This window comes from Parambassis ranga, unplaced genomic scaffold (assembly GCF_900634625.1).
Source record: "Parambassis ranga unplaced genomic scaffold, fParRan2.1 scaffold_22_arrow_ctg1, whole genome shotgun sequence".
NCBI lineage: Eukaryota > Metazoa > Chordata > Actinopteri > Ambassidae > Parambassis > Parambassis ranga.
The window spans coordinates 1,693,064-1,705,867 of NW_021144778.1; the positions used below are offsets into that span (position 1 = coordinate 1,693,064).

A 12,804-nucleotide genomic window follows, 5' to 3' on the forward strand; every position below is an offset into this window, starting at 1 on the left:
CTTGTACTCGGTGCGCCCTATAATCCAGAAAATATGGTCAATCTTTCAGTCAGTCTGGTTCTGACATCACTCCGGCCACATTGCAGAGGTGGAGCTGCTCTGCTCATGATGTCACTGCTGCTGTAAAAACACAGACACAGACATAAGAAGTGCACAAAGTGTTTGCAGTCATGTAGCATGTGATGCAAAGCTGACAGATGAAAGTCATGTCTGAAGCAGCACAGTGCATTTCCATCTGCTCAACACAACAACACAGGTCAGAGTCACACTGTAACTGATGCTTCACAACAAGTTGTGTAACTTCTGGTGTTTTTCTTTACAATCAGCCCTCAGGTCTCATGATCAGTGAAATATGAAGGAAGTGTCAGAACCGGTCTGACAGCTGGGTGACTCTGCACTCAGACCTGTTCTATCCACTGTTAACCCATTCATGTCTTCAGTCTAATTATCTGACTTCCTTTACAGCATTTTAAATATTTTATAACCCCAATGGCTTTACAGACTGGGTTAGTCACTATTAGTCACTATATACTACTAATATTACTAGTACTATAACATATATATATAGTACATGTATATGAACCAGTACTATACTGCTACTATTGCTATACTAATACTGCTAGGTATTAGTCACCATTCTCAGAGTTAAACTCCAACACTCTCCAGCACTGACCAGTTAGTTTTTCTCAACTCTAGTGTATAGTGTTAGACATTAACTTTCTCAGTGTTGAATCTAATTTACACTGTATGTTGTAAATATACTTTTCTTTAATCTGATACATGTCATTCTGACACTCACACGTTCTGACATTTCAACACCAACTATCAGTGCTCAGAGAGTAAAACATACAATATTTGACTCTGTTAAGAGTTAAATTAACTCCTAACTCCTAAATTTGACACCAGAAATGTAACTCTTCTGAATTTGCTGTGTACAGACAAAAAAAGCCTAGTTCAATTTTGCTTGCCCCTTTGCTTATTCTTGGGGACAACAGTGGTGCAGTGGTAAAGCAGGGTTGTCTAGTAACTGGAAGGTTGGTGGTTCGACCCCAACTCCTCCCTAGTCACCCCCCTCCCTAGAGGAGCAGTGAAATAAATGCTGACCAAAAAAAGAACATAAAAGTATGTGAGTATTTTTAGTATAATATAGTATATAGTATGTTTTTATTATATTTCCTAGTGTTTTACCCTTAACACCACCCATGCATGAAACTTGACACCCACATGCACGTCAGCCATTCTGGGGCGGAGGCAGAGGCGGGGCTTAATTGCACCTCGGCAGTGATTTTCATCAACTCTGTCAAACAACTCCACAACTGGACACAATTTAACTCTGAACGTGTTGAAATTGATTAAATGAACTCTGAAATTTGAACTCTCCAACTGTTGCTGTAGGGGGTCCCGTTCTGTTGACCATAAACCTGAGCTTGACTTTGTGCAGAGCTCTGATTGGTCCTCCCACAGCGTGACACATCTGTGGAATGAAGTCCAGCCTGCCAGATCACTTCTGAGGAAAGGAGAGGCGTTCAGTTTCCTCATAGTTTCACTCCTGTTAGATTGCAGAGGTGGGCGGAAGGATCAAGTCAGGACCTGCTGCTGATGTCCCGGACTGAAGCAGATCAACACATAAAGATGTTTATGGTGTTTCTGATCCTTGTACAAGGTAAGCCATCTCCTACCTGCTCTGATTATCATGTTAGTCTGACATTTCTTTTGTTTGTATCCATTTAAACTGATGACTGCATCTCCTGGGCTTTAATAACCCCTAGCACTCCGTCTATTATGATGTAAACAGGGTGTTCCAGGTGAGAATATTGTTTTTTTAGCTGCTCATTGTACCTGGACTCCTTCATTCATGAAAACAAGAGGAACTAGAAAAGCATTTCCTGAAGAAAAAGTTTGATTCCTGCAGCTGAAGCTTTGCTCTGAATTGCTGGAGAATCTGCAATCTGAATTTAATTCACTGAAACACGGTTAAGAATTCAAAAGATGAAGGTGCTATTTAAAAGAAAAGAGGGGGAAGAACAAGAGTTTGATTGCCTCACAGTAATAAAACTAAAAATATTTGAATATTAGAAAGATATGAGAGACAAACTGCTGAAGACAAGAACAGTGTGAAGTCACTGAGCTTAAAGAACAGCCTGTGAATAAACCATATGAATAAAACCATAAGACTATAAGAAGCTCAGGCTGTGATTTGAATGTGGAAAAGTAGTATCCAGCTGAAGGATGATCAATATGACAGATACAATGCTTAAAGTCTGACAAAGACTACAAATATGGCTGCTTTGTATGCCTCTGTGTGTCAGCCTGTCACCATGGTAACAGCCCTGGCTGTCCACCTGCCTGTCTGTCTGATGACACTGGAGACACAGGTGTGTGTCACACTCCTGTTGCTCCTCTCAGGGCAGATCCCATGTGTTCATAAACCTGGGTTCACCACACTTCCCCTGTGAGAGTGATTACTTTCCCATAAGAGTGATGTTATGATGCACCTTAAAAGCTTACTCTGACTATTTGACCCATTGGTGACTTACTTACATTTCTTATAATGCTCCTAAAACATAAACATGTAATTCTGTAAACACATGCTACATGATAAGCTGCCTGTTAAAACTTCATTAACCCTTCAATGATGAATTTTTATTATGATTTTAAAAACCAAACATATTTGAACAAATCCCAATACAGTTTCTGTAGCTGAAAGCATGAGGAACTAGTTACCACATTAGATTAGATTAGATTAGATTAGATTAGATTAGATTAGATTAGATTAGATTAGATTAGATTAGATTTACTTTATTAATCCCTTGAGTGACTTAAGTAACTATAGGTTACACCATCCAAAAAATGTGTAATGAAGAAAAAAAGAACATATATAAGTCGCACCGGACTATTAGTCACACCAGCCTAAATCACTAGGTTTGTAGCGTAACTTGCCTCTTGAATTCCTCTTAACTTAAATGGTACGGCTGCAGGGCATTGAGAGTGAGACACATGCATTTCAACAAGTTCTACTGTGCGCTCATATAGCTGCTGGAATTAGCCTAACGACCAATCAGAAAATTGAATTCCTTGTTGCCAGGTGAGGTCTGAGGCTCAGCTGCAAGCACACGTTCCATGAACGTGCGCGTCACCTATGCTCGGAATGCAAAGTGTGCTGGAGGTAGAAGAGAACCGTCAGGAGAGGGACAGAACAGCTGCCATTACATCTGTGATGAGACGTCAGGACACAGGCTAACTAATTCTATATTTTAATATATAAGTCGCACCTGAGTATAAGTGGCACACCCAGCCAAAGGATGAAAACAAGTGGGACTTACAGTCCTCTCCCATAGACTCCCGTGTTAGAAATGATGCATAATTTACTTAATATTTGAAAAAACAAACTGAAGTTGACCCAGAATGTCCTCTGTGAGAGGAAGATTTGGACAGTCGAATGGCTGAAATCAGGCAATGCATGCTGAAGATATGCTGCACCAAAAAACGTACGGAAGAATGAAAAGAAAGAAGAAAATACAGAGTGAAGAACAAGAGTTTGGTTGCCGTGCAGCACTCAAACTAATTAAGACATGGCAGTGTTCTGTCACACTCAGTTTTCAGTTCAAGCTGTTGCTGTGTGTGGACAAGTCCCCAATGTGCCAACATGAAGAAGAATGATAGAACTGTCTGTAATGATCTGTGGCCATCAGAATAGAAAACAGCCCTATTCCTCTGTAATAAAACAGATATTTTAAGGTGATTTATTGTTTCTTTAAATGTGTTGTTTGGGCTGACTGTCAGTAAACTTATCTCTGTGATCCCTGCAGGTAATGTGTAGTCACCTACAGTATGTGACTCCTGGGCCAAAACCACATCAGGCATCTGATTTGTGTTTGTTTGTCTGTCCTCACAGTTTCCCAGCATGCCCTGGCTGCTGTGGTGGAGGAGTATGAGGGGGCAGAGTCTGTTCTGCTGCCCTGCCAAGAAGTTGCCCCTGATTTCAACCCAATGGTGATGTGGACTCGGAATGATCTTGATCCCAAATTTGTGCACAGGCGAGATGAAAATGGTGATATAACAGGACAAAACCCCCGTTACCATGGACGCACATCCATGAAGCCGGACGCTTTAGACTCTGAAAACCTAAGTCTCACTTTGAAAGAACCCCAACAATCAGACAGTGGTGTCTACACCTGCAGCATCAGCAATGGAAGAATAGAACGGAAAGTGACAGATGTATACCTGCAGGTCAAAGGTCAGCAGCACACCTTGCACTAGATACAGGTCAGAGGTCAGCTAGCACTGGTGTCATGTCAGGTCAAATGGAAAGGTTGGAAATTTGTTTTGACTCTGAGGACACTCTAGATCAGAGGTCAGCACACACACCAAAATAGAAATGATTGATTTCACATCGTTTGCAATCTTCTGCAGTCACATCTTTTCTATGTGCACACATGCACCAATAATCCATTTCTTGTGGTACATTTTGAAACTAAGAACCTAAAAATCTCACAGCGCTTGATGGCTGACATGGCCTGCAGCTCCAAGTGATGGAGAAGAAATGAATAATTTGAAGGTCGTAAGTTAAGCCGGACAGGTAATGCTGCTACTCCTGGTTGATATCATGTTCATTGTCCTTTCAGTCCACCAGGTTCAGGTGAAGTCGATGGAGGGGGTGGAATCTGTTGTCCTGCCCTACAAAACAAAAGCTGGTCTGCCTGAAGACACCACAGTTGAGTGGACTCGCTCTGATCTGAACTTCATGACGGTGCTTTTTTTTACAAACAATAGTGAGCACACTAAAAAACCGGATGGTCTTTACCGTGGACGCACAACCATGAACAAAGACCTGCTGAAGACCGGAGACCTCAGTCTCACCCTGAAATACCCCACAAACAGAGACAGTGGAACCTACACCTGCATTGTCCACATGGCCGGAGACATCCTGAGAGAGAAAATACAGCTGACTCACGTCAGAGGTAAGAGATTGGTCTGAAGTCAGTGGTCAGTGATGTAGATACAAATCACATCGTCTGTTTTCTCTTTCAATCAATTTAAGGAGTTTAAGGTAGGGTAGGAGATTTTGAAAACTCAGAGAGAGTCAGCCAGATTTTGAAAGTAAACACACGCCCCTTTCTCTCAAGTTCACCCCAAAGCCACGCCTCCAAACCAGTCTGTGCCTTCGGCCATCATGCACGTACCTCTCTGGTGCTGAGCAGGAAGAGAGTGACAACCAGCCAATACTCCTACAGGGTCCACCCGGAGGATTGGCTGATGTTTTTAGAGTTTTATAGCTTCAGATGATTCATATTCTTCGTTTTAAAGTGAAACTGCCAAACTAATCGGTTGCTATCGGATTGTAAAGAGAAGTTACACTGATTTAACAGAAAGTGCATCAGAATGAAATCTCCTACCCGACCTTTAATATAACACCAATAGAGTTAGTGTTAGGACAGATTCACACAGTGTTAAACTTGACCACGCCTCCGAGTGTACGGTCACCATTTTTCCTTGTCGCACAGTAAGTTTTATTCCATCAAATTGACTGAAAGCTGGAAAAAGGGTTCTTTTCCAGCTGCAGCAATTTGGTACATTTACAGGGTGTTTCGGAGATGGGTGTATGATGATGAGACCTTCACCTGGTTGTTTGAAAGTCTCAAAGACAAAGACCTATTACTGACACCTTGTGATTTAAATTCTGTTTTTTGTCAATTTTGAGTTTGAAAACTTAAACCATCAACACAAACATCCATGATGTGCTCGAAAGACATCTTTTTGAGACTTTTTAAAATGTATGAACTTTCTAGAACATTTTAACACTCAACCTCATTTGTCTTAGTAATGTTGTTTCTCTTACTCCTGAGAGGAGATGAATTCAGAAACAAATGATCGCAGAATGATACAGATATATGTATAAGGACTAGGAGTGTGCGATTTGACGATAAAAGATCGTGAAGGATTTGAACGTGTTGGCGATCTGACAGAGCAGACAGGTCGTTTTATCGTCCATAGAGCAGCTTCTATTAATTGCAGTTCTATGTTGGTGCAAACACATGAGTTTTTCCTTCAGCCAACTCTCAGTGCGCTTAATGTGAACATGACCAACCAATGACAGCCTCCCTGTTAGGAAGCTACGGCTGAAAACAAAACGAAAACAGAGGAATTGGTCCCTAAAGCGAACTCCACGTTTATGTTCCGTGCTGTTTCTGCCGTCAGCAGCGAAGTGTCTTTTAAGCCTGTGTGCATGTGTGTGTGTGTGTGGCATGTGTTGCAGTGGAAGGGCCACGTGTATACGAATGTATTATCTTGCTACGAGCACGTCTGCACCCGCCTCTGTGAACATTACCAGCTCGTTACTTCCGGTTTCCTGTAAGTGGCGCTCTGCAGGTGACTCATCAGCATGCACACATGCTCAGGGATGGGCGGTTATGACATGAAAAAAAAACTGAGGACGTTGAGACGATGCACGCCAAAGTTGAGTCGAGCTGTTCGAAGTTTCATGGCAAAATCATGAAACATCAACAGATTTGTGGCGAGCCACATAGGCCACAATCTTTAACTTAGAGAAAAGCTTTTGATAACTTTAGGGCTGAAATCTCCCAGTTCACTGGTCGATTTATTGGTCGGCACGTTCTGGTTCGACCAAAATTCTGATTGGTCGACTTTTTGTACCGTTAATTTTATCAGGAGGAATGTACCAAGTGCTAATTTCTGAATATTTATTTAGTTTTGACCGTGTCATTTAAGTCAGTCCTCCTCTACCATGTCAGAGACATCTGCAGTGGGGCAGCGTTTCATGAAAATAGACACCCGAAAAACGGTTGAATTTCCCCTTGCAGATCAATAAAGCAGGCTGCCCCATCCGTTTTAAGCATATGAACATTTGACGTATTTCAATGTCTTAGTCTAATAAATTGTTTTATAACTTTAGGCGTACCCGCTCACAACAGCGGCAGCATGCTTTAGATACACCCAGACCAGGCTGCATGTTAAGTCTCCCCATCATCCAAACGTCAAGCTGCGCTCCTGTGTTCAGCGTCACTCTGTGTGCAGGACATGTACAGAGAGAAGTGATAGTGTCTGTAAATATTATAACATAACAGTAGGTTTTGTGCTGATATCACTAGATGAGGGTATTTTTCGGAAATCCAGAGCGGTGATATTGCACAGATGCACATGATGTAAATAGCCCCCCCTATTAGTCGATTTTTGGTCGAAACTTGAGGGTTTCAGTCGACCAAGACTTTCTTTGGTTGATTACAGCCCTAGATAACGTTTGATCAGCAGGTCCTTCAGGTGACATCCCCTAAATATCAAGTCAATTGGGCCAAATCCCTAGGAGGAGTTCGTCTGCATACCAATGGTGTAAATTGTCAAAGTCATGATGGCCATCCAACCTGTTGAGTTTGCTTTGGTCTTTCTCCTACTTGTTACACATGTACAGACCTGTTCTTCATGTTCATCCACAGAAAGTTTGCCAACCTGGGCCAAAGTCCTCATCATTCTCCTGGTCGTTGTTCTTGGTGTTTCTGGTGGCCTCTTGTTTTATTTTCGACATTATTTCAAGTCAGGTGAGTCTCTTTAACACTATAGCTGGTTAACATGTGGTGGCTCCTGGAATGTGGAATGTCAGATTGAGGATTTCTTTAAGTTGAGGGAGACCCCGTTTCCAGAATCAGAATTAGAATCATGTTTTATTGCCATGTAAGTAAAGAGGATTCACATTACTAGGAATTTGCCTTAGTGATTGGTGCATACATAAAACATATAATAATTAACATGAAATAAGATAAAAATAAGGTAAATAAGATAAGATAAGGTCAAGTAAATGGGTAAACAATGTAAACTAAAAGTAAGGCTATAAATTGACATGACATAACAGACATACAATGAACAGAACAGAACATGAGTGGTGGTTGTACTGGCAAACATGGACCCTTATATGAACGAGTGGAACAGTGTAATTATTTACAGTTCAACAGTCCAACAGCAGAGGGGAAGAAGCTGTTCTTGTGGTGTGAGGTTCTGGTCCGAATGGACCGTAACCTCCTGCCTGGAGGGAGTGGCTCAAAGAGTCCATGTCCAGGGTGAGAAGGGTCAGCTGTGATCCGACCTGCACGCCTCAGAGTCCTGGAGACGTACAGGTCTTGGATAGATGGCAGGCTGCAGCCGATCACCTTCTCAGCAGAGCGCACAACACGCTGCAGTCTGTGCTTGTCCCTGGCAGTGGCCCCAGCGTACCACACTGTGATGGAGGAGGTGAGGATGGACTCAATGATGGCCGTGTAGAACTGAACCATCATCCTGGCTGGCACCTTGAGTTTCCTCAGCTGCCACAGGAAGTACATCCTCTGCTGGGCCTTTTTGATGAGGGAGCTGATGGTGAGCTCCCACTTGAGGTCCTGGGTGATGGTGGTACCCAGGAAGCGGAAGGAGTCCACTGTGGAGATGGGGGTGTCTGTCAGGGTGAGGGGGGGTGATGGAGCTGGTACTTTCTGAAAGTCTCCACTGTCTTCTGGGCATTCAGCTCCAGGTTGTTGTCATACACGGGTAGCTGTAAAAACAGACTTTCCCCTTCATTTGTGCCTTTCATTTACACATAACCAGAGTTTTTCGCCTCTGAAAACGAATCTTTTTAAAAACTCAGGCAAAAATGGAGATTTAGGAAAACGGAGACAAAAACAGAGAAAAAGTGAGTTTGCAGCAGACCTTTTTTGTAGTCTAGTAATGGAAGCATGGTAGCGTTTGCATTTCTGTTGGTGTAAGCACATTTATGTTTGCATTTACAAATACAGCTCCTCTTACTGTGTAGAGGAGCAGAGACATGTTAGGTCTCCAGGTTCAGCAACTTTAGAACAACTTCTGACACAAAGAGCCAGACTGCCGCCCACAGGCTTGGCATAGTTATGATGGCTCTTGGGAGCGTATTTATGCAGGTTAATGTAAGCGGACTGTTTTTTGAAAACAATGATATGTGCACCCTGCGAAAACTGCACTCAGTGAGGTGTTGGATCAAATAAATGTAATTTTGTGCACTTTAATTAGGATTTTGTGTTTGGTTTTAAAACCTAAACCAATTTAATAAGTGTAACTTAAAATGTATACTTGTTAAAGCAACACAAACCAACTAAGTAAATTCCAAATAAATGTCCATCCATCCATCCACAAACGTTTCGTTCAATATCGTCACCAATCTTTTACATGACTCTGGAGCAGCGAGTCATATCAGTGAGTGATTCACAGATTTGTTCTTTGTTCTCGTTCATCGTTCATTTGTCATGTGACAGGCTGCACAGATTTGTCATCATTCTTGTTCACAGCTCAGGCTGTGTGGGGAGCAGTACAGTCTCTCGTTCATTTGTCATGTGACAGCTACCTGTCACTGTTGCACTGTTAAAAATACCAATGGCAGGGAGGATGCAGGACAGAAGTCACTTTATTGTGGTGTGTATTTTCACATGCTTTGAATTGCTGGTGGTAGTTGTGCATTATACTTTTGTCAGCTGAAACAAACCATGTTGTCTTCAGTATTTAGTGTCTGAGAACCGTTGCATTTTTCTACAATGCCAACAAGAAGGAAACAGCACCACCTGCTGTAAAAAGGAACGAAATGACTCACAAAGAGATTCATTCAATTTAGTGTTCGAGAGTAAAAAGAGTTACCAACTTACCAACACTAATAGTTATGAGATTTATTGATTTGCACCATCAGTGAGGAGGGCTGTTAGAAATATATGTGTATGTGCAGTGTCCACAGATAGCTGAGTCAGCACTGAAAAAACTTGATGTCGTCCAGGCAAAAGCCCTCAGAGTGTGCTGTGGGGCCCTCCGTGCTACTCCAATCCCAGCCTTACTTGTTGAGATGGCTGAAACACCTTTATTCTTGAGAAGGGACAGACTTGCAATGCAATATATAGTTAAACTGAAAGGTTATGAAGGAAAACATCCAACAAATCAGAGATGCATGATACCTGGGAGTGGGGAGTGGGACGAATAAAAAGGTCAAGAAATGGAGAGGGGGTGGCTCCTTGGATCCTCTGGCCAGTTTTACCAGCATGGCTTCTGCCCGCTCCAGAAGTTGATTTTAACATTAAAACTGATCAAAACTCTGGATATAATAGCATGGTGAGACACAGACTTGAAACTGGTTGGAATGGGTTCCTTCAGATTTACACTGATGGAGCTAAGGACCCAAAGAGTGGTGCAGCTGTCTTTGCTTTTTACATACCACAGTATGATATTGTAAAGCTCATCCGAATGTCTGAGGGGGTTTCAGTCTATACAACAGAGCTGACTGCTGCTGGGCGTTAAAATGGGTGGAGGAGGTTATATGTTCTGATTGTGCTAGAAGTGTTGGAGAAGGGTAGTCTGGGAGCCCGGCCAGATCTTATTATTGAATTACTAATAATGCTGTATAGAACTGAGAAGGCTGAGTGTCAGTGGGGTTTCTCTGGGCGCCAAAATGGCCTTAAGAATGAAGCCTAATTTATCAGTGTGTATGGGTGTGAGTGAGTGGGGTCTGTCATAAAAGAATATTCCACATTCCACATTTCTATTCAAAACAAAGTAAATACAAAACCATGTTATCTTGGTCAAGGAAGAAGACAGGCTGTAATTATGACCAGACTCAGATTAGGTCATTGTGGTTTGGCATGGGATCTTCAAAAGATTGGGAAGCATGAAGACGGTCTTTGCAGAGTCTGCAATACATTCCAAACAGTTGAGCATGTGTTGATGGACTGTTGGTTATATAAAGATCAGAGAGAGCAATTATTTATGCTCTACTGGACACTGGAATTATCAGATCATCACTGCGAGGCATGTTAAACCCATCTGAAAACCAGCCACACATTGTGAAAGCAGTTTTGAATTTTATCACAGCAACAGGAGTTCTCTCCCTCTGAAATGAACGTACATACATCGAGCCATTACCAAACCTGACCTGTGGGAGGCAGCAATATGCCATATGGCATCTAGTCTGCCGGAAATAAAGAAGACGAAATGTCTACAGAAAAACTTTGAGCCCAGTTGCATTAAATCAATCTCATGACTATAAAAACACCCTGATGAATAAGACTTGAAGACCATGACTTTACAGTATTTCAGAATGTGCATCATATGTCTTAATGAAATTTACCAACATCTGTTTGTTAATACCTGTCAGACTGCAAGACTTAGAGGTTCAGCATGAGCATAGTCATAGAGGGAACTAGGTGGCAGGAAAGACCTACCCAGACACAAAACACTAAAATGAAATTGGACATAATTACGTTTATTTGATCCAACAACTCACTGAGTTCACTTTTTGAGTGTACGTCATCAGGGGAACTGTGCATGTCACACAGCCAACAACTGGTATAGGTATCACATTGGTGATTGTGCGATTTAATCAACAGTGTTGTGTTGAATTTACTTAGTTGGTTTGTGTTGCATTAACAAGGAGCACACACATAATTAAATTGGACATTTGATCCAACAACTCACTGAGTTCACTTTTTTCAGTGTGTTGTTGTGGAAAACAGAGGGTGTCAGGGAGAGTTGTTGAACGAGGACTCAGGTGCAGGCAGGATTCAGCATGCCAGGTGAAGTTTTATTTCAAAAACAAAACACTACTCTAAATACTAAATCAAACTAAGAAAAACCCAAGTAAAGAATAATCCAAAACATACAAGAACACAGGGAACACGGAAGGTGACTCAAAAAGAAGGCTTTTTAGTGCTAACAGTTTCCCTTAGTGTTGAAATTCTTCCCTTATAATTGAGACTAAATCCCAGTAAAGATAAAAGTTGTCTTAAGGTAAAAAACTGTCAAGAGAGGAGAGGAGGACTTAATAGAGGGTTTAATCGTTCCTTGAACAGGGAGAACATGGCAGAGTGACAGAGAGGAGAAACATTCTCCAAACTGTGAATGACACTGAACTCATAAAAAGTTACAGATTAGAACTACAGCGGGAATCTGTGGTTGAATATGAAGACTACAAATCTTAGTAAGGACTGTTATCTTAAAGGTGATTTAAGGGGCATACGGCCACTGTCACTGTCCAATTAATGTTGCTTATGTATTAGCAACATATTCTCATGTTTTTCTGTCAACCAATCACATCTGCTAAAACAACTGGGCCAACCACACCTCTTTAAAACCTTTAGTCTGCTCCTTCCTCAGAGTCGCTCTGGGAATGTTGAATCATTTTCAAGCTAGTCCTTACTCATTTTTTTTAGGCTAAGATAAGGGATTTCTAAGAATCTTTGTGAATACGGCCCCTGGATATCCCTAAGGTCTTCCTTCTCCTGTTATTGTTTCTTCCTCACCTACTCTTTTGCTCCCTTCATTCTTTGTAAGTTGTCTTCCTGAGCCCTGCCTTTGAAAACACCCACTACCCCACCTGTATAAAAGCTGTATCTTCACACCGCTCTGGGTCGGCTTATCATTTCAGATCCACACTCTGTTATTGTAAACTTGGAATACAATGTTGAGTGAAATCCTTCAACAATAGATGGGGGGAATTCTGCATGTGAAAGGATCAATGCAAAGAAAAGTGCATTAGGTACATAGAAAGCACTACAGAGCAGTTACTATGTCTTTACTGCCCATGTTGCTATTTGTTGTCCCTCAGATTACTACATGGAAGTGGATTCACATGTCGACTCTGTCCTGCTGCCCTGCAAAACCATAGTCTGCCTGCCTAAAAAAGGTAAAGTGGAGTGGATGGACAGTAAAAACCAGACGGTTCACGTGCATGAGAACGGCTCTGATCGACCTGAACAACAGGATGCATTGTACACACAAAGAGCAAAGATGAATAAAGACCCAATGAAACCTGGA

At 41.9% G+C, this 12,804-nt stretch overlaps 1 protein-coding gene across 1 annotated transcript in view; it reads left to right on the plus strand.

Moving 5' to 3' along the window:
* Positions 1-1,383: 1,383 nt before the first annotated feature.
* The window catches only part of LOC114430291 (uncharacterized), an 87,530-nt gene continuing 76,109 nt past the window's right edge, over positions 1,384-12,804 (plus strand). Inside the window, exons 1-5 of the mRNA XM_028398598.1 lie at positions 1,384-1,663; positions 3,896-4,237; positions 4,626-4,961; positions 7,452-7,553; positions 12,596-12,673. Coding sequence (XP_028254399.1) covers positions 1,600-1,663; positions 3,896-4,237; positions 4,626-4,961; positions 7,452-7,553; positions 12,596-12,673 — 922 coding nt within the window. The 5' untranslated portion in view covers positions 1,384-1,599. The remainder of the gene's footprint in view (positions 1,664-3,895; positions 4,238-4,625; positions 4,962-7,451; positions 7,554-12,595; positions 12,674-12,804) is intronic.